Raw genomic sequence first — 16,338 nt, forward strand, 5'->3', positions numbered from 1 at the left:
GCACCACAAACATTACCACTGCTTTTATGAATCCCATACCAAAAGGAATTTAACAGAGACATATGCATTGTTTTTTCCATTCTAACAGATGGAAGATCACAGACATGTGTAGCAATAAAATGCTTTGCATTTGTCATTCCAAAAGAGTGCACATCACAAGCATTAGTAGTAATAAAATGCATTGCATTTGGCAACAGTTGGCACATCACAAACATTAACACTGCTTTTATGAATAACATGCTAAATGGCATATAACAGAGGCATATGCATTGCATTTGTCATTCCAACAAATGGCGCATCACAAGCAATTGCTGTAATAAAATGAATTGCATTTCTCATTCCAACAGATGGCACATCAGAAAGATTAACACTGCTTTTACAAATTCTAAACCAAATGGCATATAACAGAAACATATGCATTGCATTTGTCTTTCTGACAGATGCCACATCAAATCAAATTTCACTACTACAAACATTACGAAATAAATTCCAGTAGATGGTGCACTGCAAACAATAATGCTAAGGTCTACGTTGATTATTTATATTTCAACCTGTCTTAGACATGTAGCTAACACGGTCTGCAAAATATGGAAAGAGAAATAAACAATAAATCTTAAATTGTCCCTAGTGTGTGCTTTGTGTGTGTGTGTGTGTGTGAGTGTGTGCATGCCCAGCGATGGGTTGGTGCTCTGCCCGGGGTTTGTTGCCTGCTTTGTGCCCTGTGTTGGCTGAGATTGGCTCCAGCAGACCCCCGTGACCCTGTAGTTAGAATATAGCGGGTTGGATAATGGATGGATGGATGGATGAAATAAGAAATAAAAAAACAGAAAATGCAAACAAATAAAAATTCAGTTGTTACAATATAATATTCAAATGAAAACTTAAAAGAATAAACAGAAAGAAAACTGAAACACACAATAGGGTTGGTATGAATCCAGCTCAGTTTATTTTTGTATAGCACTCTTCACTAAAGACAACCTCAGTGCATGGTAACAAGTTCTCTGGTAAAATGTAAGTATAAATTTTACAAATTACTAATTCAATAATGAGTACAAATAAAGACACCAATTTGTTTAAACACCCAAGAAAACAAAGTAGTTTAAAAATGATGAATATAAATGGAAATCACTAATATCTGTCTGTTACTGGTAATTAATGGTGGAACTGGACAGATTGAATTGAACTGGACAGATGAGTGCTGATAATGTGCTGCATTAACATGACACAAGTTCAGCAAGTGAAAATATTTAAAACTTCCCTGCTAAAACTAATGGGCTGGCTGTCACGAATGAGAGTATTTTGGTGTTATTTTGTTGTCATTTTTTTAATTCGGTTCTAATAAATTTTTTTATGGTCATTTGAATCATGAGGATTTTTGTCTTGTGCTCATTTTGTGCAATTATTTTGTTATTGAAGTGGTGTTTGTAGCTTGTCATTTTGTTGGAATATTCCTGTGATGCATTTTTGAATCACTGTTGCTATGATACAAAGTGTCGTTGTTAGGGGGTGTGTCCTGAACGTCCAACTGTTTGCCCTCATCATTGTAATGGCGTTTAAAGTGGCCTCACACTTCAGATTCTGGAAAAAGAGAAACAGCTAAAACCTAACATTTCTGTTTAGCTATACAGGGTATAAGTAAAACATTTTAAGGTAGGTAGTCAATAACATTTTATAAGGTTTTATAGACGTTGTGCTTTGTTTAGCAGTTTGTGATTTAACTATTGGTTCTCTGTTTTTGTGGTTTTTTACCCAGTCAGTATTTTTGACTGTTTTTGCCCTTCTGATTTTTTATTCCTTATTCTTTCCTCCGTGGTGAGCATTACCAGAGCACAGTCCACTGGGGAGGATGTCGTAGCTTTTATTGGGTCCTTCCTCTGTGTTGCTAATTTATAATTCCAGCTGTAGGATCTTTTAGTTGTACTTTGTATTTTTTTAATACTTTGCTTTCTGGAGGGCGGCACTGTGGCACAGTGGTAGCGCTGCTGCCTCACAGTTAGGAGACCCGTGGGAGAACATGGAGTTTGCATGGAGCCGACCAGAACATCTGTGAGATTCTCAGAACACAAGTTAGAGATATGGAAAGGAACAATGTCAAAACATCAAGCAGAGAAAAAAATAATGGATTGACCACTGGGGCGGGCGGCACAATGGTACAGTGGGTAGCACTGCTGCCTTGCAGTTAGGAGACCCGGGTTTGCTCCCCGGGTCCTCCCTGTGTGGAGTTTGCATGTTCTCCCCGTGTCTTTGTGGGTTTCCTCCGGGTACTCTGGTTTCCTCCCACAGTTCAAAGACGTGCAGGTTAGGTGCATTGGCATTTCTAAATTGTCCCTAGTGTGTGCTTGGTGTGTGTGTGTGTGCGTGCCCTGTGGTGGGCTGGCGCCCTGCCCGGGGTTTGTTTCCTGCCTTGCGCCCTGTGCTGGCTGGGATTGGCTCCAGCAGACCCCCTTGACCCTGTAGTTAGGATATAGAGGATTGGATAATGGATGTTTTCTGGAATTTTGTTTTTTTTTTTTGATTTCTTGTTTTAGCACTTCACAATTTAACATGTTACATTTATTTAAATTCATTTGTTTCTTGGGCTGTTTATTTGCTCTAATTAATAAATTAAATAACAAATAATGTTATTTGTATAGCCAGGTTTTTTCATCAGTTTCCCTTCTCCATGTGTGGCTATTCACAGCCCTGAAGCTGTAGGAGTTGATGAAATTGCAATGGAAGTCCGGCAGATAGCAGAGGAAGGATCATTTAAGGGGCTAACGAGAATTTGACAGTGAATTTAGAGAACTATTTAGTGGATAACAGCTTGGAAGCCACCAGTTTATGTACTGATACCCAAGGATGGGAAACTGATAAATTGTTCCAATTACAGTGCAATTTCTCTTCTCTCAAATGTTAGTAAGGTCATGTTGGAGACCATTCAAAGTAGATTGCCGACTTAAAGAGATAGAGAACTTCCAGACGTACAAGCAGATTTAAGAGGGAGAAACAAGAGATATCGTTAGTGATGTAAGAATATCAAAAGGAAGCTGCTATGCACTGATCAGCCACAATATTAAAACCAGCTGTCTAACATTGTGTAGGTCACCCTTGTGCCACCAAAAAAGCTCTGGCCTGTCAAAGCATGGACTCCAATAGGCTTCTGAAGGTGTCCGGTGGTATCTGGCACCAACATGGCAGCAGCAAAAACCCTTATGTCCTGTAGGCTGCGGTTGGGACCTCCATGGATCAGACTTGGTTTTTCCAGTACATCACAGAGATGCTCAATTGGATTGCGATTGGGGGAATTTAGAGGCAAAGCCAACCCCTTGAACTCTTGGTTATGTTCCTCAAACCATTCCTGAACAATTTTTGCAATGTGGCAGGCCACATTATCCTGCTGGAAGAGGCCACTGCCATTAAGGCATACCATTGCCAAGAAATGGAGTGACCTGACATTTGCGCGATAGACATATGCGCGTCGACAAAATAGCGCAGATTAAAACACGCTGAAAAAAATCGCCCCGACAAAATCGCGAAAGTTTCATTAAATATGAATTACTAGTTTAAATCATATATAATAATGTTTATTTTAGAAGTCAATATTATGAGACGCGGCATGCCATCAGTACGGCACGCAGATAGTCCTTAAGATCACGCCCTGCGTATGTAGGAAGAATTGCAGAAAGGGCGTCCCACTCTCTTGGCTTCTCTCAAAATTTTGTCGGTGCTCATTTGTCGAAAACCAGTTAGCGAGTTTGTCGGTGCTCATTTGTCTATCGCGCTTTTGTCGTTGAACCATGAACTGGTGTACGTTGCGTGCCACAATTTCTAGGTGGGTGGTACATGTTAAAGTAATACCCACATGAATGCCTGAACCCAAGGTTCCACAGCAGAACAGTGCCCAGAGCATCACACTTCCTCCACCAGCTTGCCTCCTTCCTATAGTGGATTCTGCTGCCATCTCTACCCCTGGTAAATGACACACATGCACCTCGCTGTCCACATGATCTAAAAGAAAATGTGATTCATCAGACCATGCAACCTTCTTCCATTGCTCCATTGTCCAGTTCTGACACTCACATGCCCACTGTAGGTGCTTTCAGTGGTGGACAGGGGTCAGCATGGGCACTTTGACAGCATGGGCACCTCCATACGTTGCAAGCTGCAATGCACTGTGTATTCTGACACCTTTCTCTCATGGCCAGCTTTAAGTTTTGCAGCAGTTTGTGCTCCAGTAGCTCTTCTGTGGAGTTGGACCAGACGGGACCAGACAGGCTAGTCTTTGCTCCCCACACACATCAATGTCATCATCAAAAGTCAATTAAAATACTTATTAATCAGACTACTAGGACAGCATTTTTTCACTTAAGAAATATAGCGAATGTTAGATCCCTTATAACTTTGCAAGATGCTGAAATATGAGTTCATACTTTTGTTTTTAGATAGATAGATAGATAGATAGATAGATAGATAGATAGATAGATAGATAGATAGATAGATAGATAGATAGATAGATAGACAGATAGATAGATACTTTATTAATCCCAAGGGGAAATTCACATAATCCAGCAGCAGTATACTGATACAAAGAAACAATATTAAATTAAATAGTAATAAAAATGAAAAGAATTAAAATAAAATTAATGTTCGCATTTACTCCCCCGGGTGGAATTGAAGAGTCGCATAGTGTGGGGGAGGAACGATCTCCTCAGTCTGTGGAGCAGGACGGTGACAAAAGTCTGTCACTGAAGCTACTCCTCTGCCTGGAGATGACACTGTTCAGTGGATGCAGTGGATTATTCATGATTGACAGGAGTTTGCTTAGTGCCCGTCGCTCTGCCACAGATGTTAAACTGTCCAACTTTAATCCTACAATAGAGCCTGCCTTCTTAACAAGTTTGTCCAGGCGTGAGGCGTCTTTCATCTTTATGCTGCCACCCAAGCACACCACCGCGTAGAAGAGGGCACTCGCCACAACCGTCTGGTAGAACATCTGCAGCATCTTACTGCAGATGTTGAAGGATGCCAACCTTCTCAGAAAGTATATTCTGCTCTGAGCTTTCTTACATATTTTAGTTGACTAGATTACTGTAGCGCACTCCTCTCAGGACTACCCATAAAAGACATAAATCGATTGCAAAGAGTGCAGAATGGAGCTGCTAGAATCTTAACTAAGAAATGAAAATCTGAACCCATCTCTCCAGTTTTGATGTCACTACACTGGTTACCTGTGTCGTTTAGAATTGACGTTAAAATACTGCTTATGGTTTACAAAGCCTTAAATAATCTGCTCCATCATATATATTGGAATGTCTTACACCTTACACTCCAAATCGTAACCTTAGATCTTCAGACGAGTGTCTGCTTAGAATTCCAAGAGCTAAACTTAAAAGAAGTGGTGAGGCGGCCTTCTGCTGTTATGCACCTAAAATCTGGAATAGCTGACTGATAGAAATTCGCCAGACTAATACGGTGGAGCATTTTAAAACACTGCTGAAAACACATTACTTTAACATGGCTTTCTCATAACTTCATTTTAGTTTAATCCTGATATTCTGTATATGCATTTTATTATCTTATTTTTATGACTCTGAAGTCTGTACTAACCCCTTCTTTCTCTGCTGTTCTTTTTCCGGTTTTCTGTGGTGGCGATCTGCACCACCACCACCTGATCAAAGCACCGTGAACTCCTTACATTGATGGATTAAAGGCCAGAAGTCCACATGATCATCATCATCTAATTCTTCCATGTGAAGCCCGAAAACCATGAGGACTGATTGAGGTCATTGATGTTAGGTAGAATGCCTAGAGGGGGCTGGGTGGTCCCATGGCCTCAGAAGACCTGCAGATTGTTTTTTTTTTCTCCAGCTCTCAGGACCTTACTTTATTCTTTGTTAATTAGTATTGCCTAAATTTATTCTTAGATTTTTTTCTGTTTTGCAAAGCATTTTGTATGAAAACATGCTCTATAAACAAACTTTGTTCTTGTTGTTGTCATTTTACTGGTTGTCCTCTTTTGGTAGGCCCTAACAACTGCATACCTGGAACACCCCACAAGACTTGACGTTTTGGAGATGCTCTGACCCAGTCATCCGGCCATCACAATTTGGGTCATTGTCAATGTCCCTCAGATCCTTACACTTGCTCATTTTTCCTGCTTCCAACACGTCACCTTCAAGAACTGACTACTCACTTGCTGCCTACCCTTTGACAGGTGCCATTGTAACATGATCATCAATGTCATTCACGTCACCTGTCAGTGCTTTTAATGATGTGGCTGATTTCTTGCGTTGATCATGTTAAACTGTGCAAACACCTGAATGTGCTGATGTGGAATTTGTATTCTGGCCGAGAAGCAGCAGTTAGAGCAGTGCATGGAGAAACAGAGTCATTCCCAAGGGAGTTACAACAAAGAGTTTAATTTATATGCTGAATACTCAATAAGAAAAACTGACCTAGAGGAAGATAAGTGCGGCTTCAAGGTAGGTGTGAGGAATATTAACAATCCCAGATACGCAGATGATTCCACAGTTAGAAGAAAAGAAAGAAAATTTAAGAGCTTTATTGGTCAATTGGAAATAAAGAGTGACAAGTTGGGTTCAGTTTAACTTTTAAGACAATCAGGTGAACCTGACAAAGCAGATGATGAAGATTTTTGACTTCCAAAAGTAATTTCATTGTGTTATACAATGACAGTAAAGTGCTTGATTGATTGATTGATTGATCAACTTTTGTGGAAGACTCTTTGATCAGTTAGCAATAATAATGGCTCCAGCACTCGGGAAATAAGTGGAATGTTGGCATTTAGAAGAGCAACAAAGAAAGATGTAAGTGTTGTGAAAGGTCAGGCCAGGATGGTTAAGTGATGTATTGTCCAAATGTGAAAGATGGACAATGAAGAAGCAAGACAGGGAAATGAAAAAGTCTTTATGATGATTTCAAACCGAATTAACTGTCAATATTCATAAGGAGTCCATATGAGGAGACATAAACTGTCATTTTTTGGGTATATAGTATGTTAAAGGCGCTATACTGTATATTCGCCCAACCCGACATAGACTGACAACGGAGGCATGTTAAAATTAAACCAAAAGGATTTGTTTTTCTTCAGCTGGGGGGCACGTCTTCCCCGTGCCCCTCAGTCACAGCACAATCCCAAAAGCACAAAACCAAAACATAATAAAAGGCTCACTACTCTCTTTACCACCACTGCTCCCGGCAAGCATTGTCCTCCTCCTCCCGACTCAGGATCCTGGACTGGTGGCTGCTGGCCCCTTTTATAGCTCACTCGGAAGTGCTTCAAGTGCTTGAACACCTGCCTCCGATTGCACCTTTGGGTGTGGCTGAACTACGGCCTAGACGGGCCCTGGAACCCATGATCCCAACAGAGCTGTGGAGAACTCCATCTCCCATGGAGCCTTGCGGGCATCTGAGGCACCAGAGTCACCCAGGGGTCTGCCACCAAGTGGCCCGAGGGAGGTACTGCGCAGCCCATTCTTACTCCCCTGGAACATATAGAGAAGGGGCGTCCTGGCCGGGCATGGGCCCCGGCCGTCTGTCACAGTGAGAAGACTGGACTTTTTACAAAACGTTCATGTTTGAAAAGTAGAAAGAAAAAGGTGAAAGGACCAACCAGATATGACATAAACAGACTTAGTTACAAGAATTATGGAAACCTTCATGGCAGAACATAAAAGACTGTTGACGACCAGAAAATCTGAAATGATTTAGCCTCTATGTTCTGACCTGTTTGGGATGGCAGGTGATTTAAAAAACTGGAATTATGATGCCCTGTGCTTATGAACCCCTGCATGGATTAAACTCTGGGCATCTTGTAGTTCATCACCGAGCAGAAACTAGCCGTCATTTTTTGCAGCAAGTGCCAGTAAATCAATGATCAGAAACCAGAGTCATGTACTTGTATCAAACACAGTCAATTAGCACTAACACACAAAAAGGAAAATGCAAAAAAGAAAATTAAAGACTCAATACACCAATTACATGACTGCACCTTCCAGGAGCTATGCAGTTAAAAAGAAGAAAGAAGCTTTTCTTCCTTTAAAGAATAATAAAGAAATATTAGAGAATTGTTCAAAAAAAAATAATGGAAAGGAATCCAATAAGCACAGAGCTCCCCAGCTCCATCCCCAGAGATCCCCTGCACTCCTCCTGTTAACTCGGAGGCCTAATCTGAAGCCCCCCTTACACTTTCCTCACTGCTGCTTGATTGATCAGCAAAGCAGAACGATCAAATGGTGACCCCTGGCTTCATCTTATTCATTTTATTCTACCTCCGGGTTTTCTCTCTCAATTTCCAGGGATGCTCTTGGGAGTTTTCCAATTATCATACATGTTGCGACGCTGGCTATGCGTTGTGCTGTATTCTGGTAGGAAATCACTAAAACTATTCAGACCTTCTCATGTGTGTGAGGTTTCTCTTTCCACTGCTTCTAGTGGCTGTCCAAGCTAACTTTGGGCTCTTTGTCTATGTGTGCTTGGAGCCGTTTATGCTCCACTGCTCCTTAGTGGCAGACTACCATTGCGATGATGGGCTCGTTTTTACCTGAAGACATGCGCGTGTGTGTAGGCCTCTGTGCTAGGCCAGTCACCGCCAAAGCTCGCCTGTATGCCATTATTGGAGCTACTATTACCAGAGTGCGACTCCCCTGCACTAACCTTGTTTCTAAAGGTAAGCGCACCTTCAACTATTTACAAAAGTGGCACTTATGATATGAATTGTTAAACTTAATAAAATCATTATCACTGTGATGCAAGTCACCACAGCAATCAGGAGACAGAACTAGACCTCTGTATTTCTGTTCATGAAGTCTTCTTCTGGAGACAGTCGTCTAACAAACACATTGGCCTCCTGAAGAATGTCTCTAATCTGTTGAGTAGGAGCTGGAGCTTTTTCTTTACCATAGTGATGATTTGTCTGTCCTCAGCAGTGGAGGTCTTCCTTGGACTACCAGTCCCTTTGTGATTACTGAGCTCACAACATTTTCTTAATGATATTCTAGAAAGTTGATTTCGGTAATTCTAAGGTTTTACTGATGTCTCTAATAGTTTTATTCTTGTTTTTCAGCCTCATAATGGCTTCTTTGACTTTCATTGACACAGCTCTTGCCCCCATGTTGAAGAATGGCAACTACAGACCCAAAAGGGTAGAAGCAAGCAAAGGTATTTTATTAAGCAATGAAACACAACTGAGGAATCACAAACACCTGGGAGACTGTGTCCCAAATATTATGGAGCCTGATATGGGGGGACCATGTAGAGAAAGTGTTGTCATTTCAATATGGTATGACTGAAATGTACGATAATACCCTCAAATGACAGTCTGAAATGTGCACTTTAATCACATCTGAATTGTTTGATTTGAAATTTTAAACTGTGGAACAGAGGGGGAAATCAAGGAAAAACGTGTCTTTGTCCTGAACATTACGGATGGCACTGTACATAGAAATGTAGTGCGCTATATGGTAGACAGACAGACAGGCAGACCGACAGAGAGACAGACAGACAGACAGATAGATAGATAGATAGATAGATAGATAGATAGATAGATAGATAGATAGATAGATAGATATGAAAGGCATTATATGATAGATAAATAGATAGACCTGAAGAACACTATATGATAGATAGATAAATAGATAGATAGATAGATAAATAGATAGATAGATAGATAGATAGATAGACAGTCCTGAAGAACACTATATAATAGATAGATAGATAGATAGATAGATAGATAGATAGATATGAAAGGCATTATATGATAGATAAATAGATAGACCTGAAGAACACTATATGATAAATAGATAGATAGATAGATAGATAGATAGATAGATAGATAGATAGATAGATAGATAGATAGATAGATAGATAGATAGATAGATAGATAGAAAAATTAAAACAGATTAGAAAAAAGAATAAATATAAAAATAAGGATAATAATAAGTATAAGAAATTTCTTCTTACCGCTAACTGAGATATGGTGGCTAAAAGCCAGGGGGGTGGCAGTGGTCTTGAGAAGAATCTGGCATACATAGTGCCCAGCCTCTTGCTGGCTTATGCGGGTCAGCCGAGTGTAGTAGGTGATGCCAAGGTCATTCTTCACATGGAGAGCATTTCCAGAAGGAGAAATCCACCGTGTGTGCGCCACCACATTGGGCCATGACACGGTGGCATTTAGCTGCAGCGTACTGTCTATCGGGATGGGGTTTGGTGGACTGCTGGTGACTGAAAGGGAAAGCAAAAAGCTCAATAACCTTAACTTTATATGAAACCAATCCAGGACTCTTTACAAGTGCAGACATAACATAAAATTACTTACATGGATTTTTACATTTAGAGCATCAACAGGTTAAGTGATTGGTTCAAAGTCATGCAGTAAGTCATAGGTGGGGACTGAACTAGCAGCCTTTGGAATTCTGGCTTAATTCTTTCGTCATTAGAGATATCTACGACAAGTTTACAATTTTATGTGTACAATTCGGCCATTCTAAGAGGTTCAATGGTAATCTGGCAGTCTACTTGCTGTGTACCCAGCCTGAGCTCATGATCAGTGAGTCACCTATAAGATGCTTTGCCTGAGTCTGCGTTTGTAACTGTGACTATGACTGATGAACAAGGACAAATGTGGACATCACTGGAATCTGTGCAATGTGCCTCATGGCAAGAAAGAGAGCTCTTGTACAGTATACTTCCTAAGAATGCAAGACTCCCAAATATCCTTTCTGCTAAGGGTCATTACTAGCTGGATTGTTGTGAAGTTTTTGTCACCCACAGAGGCAGTGAAAAGCCTGTCAGAAGCCCTCATGGCTATCATTCGCTGAATGGCTGTTGGGCCGTTATTATTATTTGTATTATAGAATAGGTTGGCATTTTGTGGCTCCTAGGAAGGGTTCAAATGGCACTGCAGCCACTCCTTGTGTCTTTTCTGCAGGTACTCCTGTTTCCTCCCACATCCCCAATGGCGTCCAGTCTGGATCAATTGTTTTAGCCTGGAGTTAGAGCTTGTGTAAGTGAATGTGCCATTGTGGACTGTTACCCAATGAGGATCAGCTACAGTTCCCAACTCTCCATAGCTTTATATAGGAAAAAGAAAAAAATAAATGAATGACTGCCTGAGTGGTTATCTTGTGTAATGACTGGCAATTCCTTTGTGCTCTTTAGAACATTGTGTATTGCAAAGTCTTTTGCGGAAATAAACCTTTTATTTTATAAAGATTTTTCTCGCCCCTTTGGGTTTCTAATCAGGGTTTTAGATTGTTTTTTGTAGTGGACAATTTTTGAAAGTGTTTTAGAACTACCCATTCATGACACTCCTTGTGGTGGTTGTGTTCTTGTGGTTGTGACATCCATTCACTGAATCTGCTCATCCTAAATGGACACGTTTGTGAGTTTACTTGCCATTGTCAAGTGGTCTGCGTTCCTGCCTCACAAATCCAGAGTCCTCAGCTCGTGTCCTGGCCCAGACGTAGCCTACGTGGAGTTTGCATACTCTCCCTGGCTCTAAGTGGGTTTTTCCTCTGTGCCCTACGTGCACGTTAGGGTCATTCACAACACTAAATTGGACCCTGAAGCTTGAACTGTTATGGTGGCCCTTTCACTTCCAGCAAGGAGGCTTGGGTAACCTCTGCTGTCTTCTTCAATGGGTTTGTTCCACAACAGATCACCACAGATTTTCTAAAAAATGTAACCATTCCAGGTATGGGCTTTAAAAACCCCTTCTCATACAGCAGACACCCAGCATTTCTAAGCGATGTGGACTAAAGTCGTTTCTGGTGGCCCCTCTAGGATTAGGGGCCCTGAAGCTTAAGATTCATTGGTTTCATAATAGATCTGCTCCTCCTGGAATTGTATGGCCTCGTGCAGGGATGTGCCTATTTAGGTGGTTCCTGGATGTTTCTAGAACTCATCCATTGGGTAATAATGTTTCTAAGGTGGGTGGATGGATTTATTGCCACCATCACAACAATCTCAAACTCTGTAAACATACATGCTGTGAGGTGAAGGTGTGCCTGCTGATAAACACAAATCAATAGAAGAGTCCAGTGTTTCCTGGTTACATTGTAGAATTAGAACACTTGGCTAAATACTCTTCTGTTCCTTTTCCATACAACTGCTATCGACCACAAAGCTTGCTGTCATGACGGGTGGTATAAGCACTGGTATGGAGTTACAGTAACTGGCATCTTTTGCTATTTAAAATTTGCTGTTCTTATTTTGTCATCATGAAAGGTGTTCAAAAGTGGTTCAAATTCCTTTTTTATGTCCTTTATTCGGCGGCACAGTGGCACAGTGGTAGCTTTGCCGTCTTGCAGTAAGGAGACCTGGGTTCACTTCCCTGCATGCAGTTTGCATGTTCTCCCCGTGTCTGCGTGGGTTTCCTCCCACAGTCCAAAGACATGCAGGTTAGGTGGATTGGTGATTCTAAATAGGTTCCTGGTGTGTGTGTGCCATGCAGTGAGCTGGCGCCCTGCTTGGGATTTGTTCCTGCCTTGTGCCCTGTGTTGGCTGGGATTGGCTCCAGCAATCCCCCGTGACCCTGTGTTAGGATATAGTGGGTTGGATGGATGGATGTCCTTTATTCTTCACTTTTGATTCTTTTGTTTAGGTTAATTTTGTTCATGTTTAACAATTATATAATTATGTATTCATTGTCAGCATTCTTCATCATTTGGTTTCTGTGTGTCTAGGTATCTTCTACTACATTAAATGTGTTTTGTGGGTGGTTCCCCAAGAGATGGGACCACCTGCCCATCACTGTTGAGGGAGCTGAGGAAACCCACAGTGCCTTGTATTGTATGCGCTGGTGTTGGTGAGTTCTTGTGATTACGATTATTCTCATGCGTGTCAATTTTTTAGAACATTAGAACAATGTAGACGAGAATAGGCCATTCAGCCCAACAAAGCTCGCCAGTCCTATCCACTTAATTCTTCTAAAACAACATCAAGCCAAGTTTTAAAAGTCCCTAAAGTCCTACTGTCTACCACACTTCTTGGTCACTTATTCCATGCCTCTGTGGTTCTCTGTGTAAAGAAAAACTTCCTAATGTTTGAGTGAAATTTTACCTGAAAAAGATTTCAACTGTCTTCCCATGTTCTTGATGAGCTCAATTTAAAATAACAGTCTTGATCCATTGTACTAATTCCCTTCATAATTTTAAGCACTTCAGTTATGTCACCTCTTAATCTCCTTTTGGTTAAACTGTATAGGCTCAGCTCTTTCAATCTTTCCTCATTAGCCATCCCCTCTAGCCCTGGACTCAGCCTAGTCGCTCTTCTCTTGATATTTTTTGTAGCCTGGAGACCAAAACAGCACACAGCACTCCAAATGAGGTCTCACCAGTGTATTATAAAGGTTGAGCAGAACCTCCTGTGACTTGTACTCTGCACATCAGGGCGCTATATAACCTGTCACACTGTTAGCCTTCTTAATGGCCTCTGAACACTGTCTGACAATAGATAGCGTAGAGTCCACTATGACTCCTAAATCCTTCTCATAAGGTGTACTTTTGATTTTCTGATTACCTATTGTTCATTGCAGATGCCACATGGGCTGGATGGGCATCCCAGCCAGAAGAGGGGATGGTTCCTTGCCCAGACAGGAGACTCCTAACAGGCATATAAGCATCTTCTGGTGCAAAGAGCAGCACTTCCACCACACCAGGAAGTGCTTCCAGAAGATCGTCATCAGCCACCTGGAGCACATCAGGGTGGGAATAAAAGAGGCCGCCTCCTTGCAGTCGGGGAGCTTGAGTCGGGAGTGGGAGCAGGACGAAGCTCCCAGGAGGAGACAGGCGGCCAAGGACTGAGGAAGAGAAGAGAATTATTGTGGTGATTGATTGCTGTGTGCATTGTGTGGTGTTCGGGACTTAAATCCTGTGTTTATTTGGGAGAAATAGACATGTGTCTTTTTATAAAGATGTGGTCTCTGACTGGTGGTGTCCGGGTAGGTCTCACAATAGACAAAAACAAAAATAAAGAATGATTTACATAATCAACATAGATAAAAGAAGCAAAAATAAACAGAAGAGTAACAGAACATGAATTTGAACCCCATCCAGAGGAATAACCCTGGCCAAAACATGACATACTGCTTCTGTTTTATGTTTTACCTTGTAAATCATTGTGGTTTTAAAGTTCCTTGGTGTGCACATAACAAGGGACCTCACATGGACTACCAGTACCGTTTCCTTAACTAAAAAGGCCCAGCAGAGACTACACTTTCTGAGGTGGCTGAAGTGAAGGCATTTCCCATTCTCTCTGTGTTTTACAGAGGCACCATCAAGAGAGTCCTGACCAGCAGCATTACAGTCTAGTATGGCAAGTGCAGCATGTCGACTGTTAGAGACTACAAAGAATAGTGAGGTTAGTGGAGAGTATGATTGGGGTGCCCCTCTTTTCTCTGGGAGGCACGTTCTCCAAGGTCTGCTGTATTGTGCAGGACAATTCTTATGCCATCAGGAAAGTTTGATCTATTATTTGTTGTGTGATAGCCTTTTCCCTCAGGCTGTCATACTACTCAACAGCTTCCATCTTACCCTAACATCCTAGCACACAATCTCTCCCTCTAGCTTATGCACATGTCACTTTATCTATAATGTCAAGCAGTCAGTAACTGCATTGATCTGTGGACCTTGCATTTAATGGGACTCGGAGGAATTGTGGCAGTTCATTTTATTGGCATACTGCCTGTTTAAACTGTATAACGCATGTCTTGTCTTATTTGTGTACACTATGAGCCCTGATCTTCGAAATATCATCTTTCTTTATACTTGTATATGGTTCAGATGACAATAAATTTTACTTTTAATTTGACTTTGGATTTCTTTAATCTGTTTCAATTTTTTTAATATAGTAAAACATCATGAAGGACCCTACATGACTCTAAGAAAAAGATTTATGCATATGAACCTAAGAGGCAGATTTTAACCTGACTTTGGTTAACAGATTCTCTAAAGTGCTATAGGGCTGTGTTCACCAGGAAGGACACCGAGGCACTATACAAGGCACTATATACATATTGATGTGATATTTGTGAAATTTTGTATTCTTCACTAGTTCACTGAAGTGCCCTAATATGGTGTGCACCCTGAATAGCAGTGTATAAACTGAAGCTGAGGTTTTTGAATTCTGATTAGCAGTATAGATGATTTAGAGTGCTTTTGGAATGCTGTTGACCATGGAATATTCTAGAAAAACTGAAGTGAGATCTTGAAATATAGTCTTTTAAGTGATGGGTGTCAGGGTAGTGCTATAGTCAGCTACCTCCTGGATCAGGTGCTGTCTCTCCGTGTGCCTATGTGGGGTTTACACTGGGCATCTCTAAATTAGCCTGGCATGAGAACGCAGTAATAATAATAATAATAATAATAATGACAACAAGGGGGCTTTACCCACTGCTCACTTTGCTCGCCCACCCCTTTACAGGGGCGTGCAATGCGCCAGCCACTTTGTGGATCTGCCGCTCACGTTGTGAAGAGGGGGGCTGAACGCACGCTAAGGAGATGTGGTCGGATCAGCTGCTGGCTTGCTGCTGATGCTGCTGCCGTGCTGCGTGATCTGCATGTCGTGCAGCACTTTGAACATTTAAAAGCCTGTACAGCAGCTGTCCTTTTGTCTCACTGCCTTGTCTCACAGGACATTAAAGTGTCTCTGAGAAAATCACGTCTCGTCTCCTTCCAAGCCTTCCAAGATTTTTTTTATAATAGAGAGATAATAATAAATTACATTGACATAGTGCTTTTATAACTACTCAACATGCTTTATGTAGACAGTTGGGAGCCAACCTAACCACCACCTATGTGTAGTATCCACCAGGGTCACCATTCTTGTGCCAGTAGGCTCAGCACACGTTAGCTGTTAGGTGGTGTAGGGATGAGAAAGATATTTAGCCAGTTAGAGACTGGAGATGTTTAGGGGCCAAAATGACAAGGCCATGATGGGCAATTAAGCCAGTACATTTGGGAACACCCTACAGTTTAGGAAAAATGCCCAGGAATCGTCTATAAGAACAGATAGTCAGGACCTTGGTTTTACGTCTCATCTGGAAGATGGTGACAATTTTTATATCACAGTGTACCCATGTCTGCACTGGGGCATTAGGATCCACACACAGTGTCATCAGGTAATCATAAGCTTCCCCCAGTGGTCTCACCAACACCTCTTTAAGCCACAACCCAAGCTTTACTTTGCCGGCCTCCCATTCAAAAACCTCCAGGCCCAAACATGCTTAGCTTTAGGTGGATTACCTGTCCAGAAGTGCAGGTGGTCTTATTGTGACCAATGTGTGAAATACCCCGTGGTGTTTGGGGTTCCTGTTGGTGAACACTGAAATCTTACTCTGGT

At 41.5% G+C, this 16,338-nt stretch overlaps 1 protein-coding gene across 3 annotated transcripts in view; it reads right to left on the reverse strand.

The window, feature by feature from the left end:
- The window catches only part of g6fl (g6f-like), a 66,358-nt gene that overhangs the window by 47,204 nt on the left and 2,816 nt on the right, over positions 1 to 16,338 (reverse strand). For all 3 annotated transcript variants that reach the window (XM_039773161.1, XM_039773160.1, XM_039773163.1), the window contains exon 3: positions 9,961 to 10,221. In XM_039773161.1, coding sequence (XP_039629095.1) covers positions 9,961 to 10,221 — 261 coding nt within the window. The remainder of the gene's footprint in view (positions 1 to 9,960; positions 10,222 to 16,338) is intronic.

The sequence above is a fragment of the Polypterus senegalus genome, chromosome 12 (assembly GCF_016835505.1).
Source record: "Polypterus senegalus isolate Bchr_013 chromosome 12, ASM1683550v1, whole genome shotgun sequence".
In the NCBI taxonomy this organism is placed as follows: domain Eukaryota; kingdom Metazoa; phylum Chordata; class Cladistia; order Polypteriformes; family Polypteridae; genus Polypterus; species Polypterus senegalus.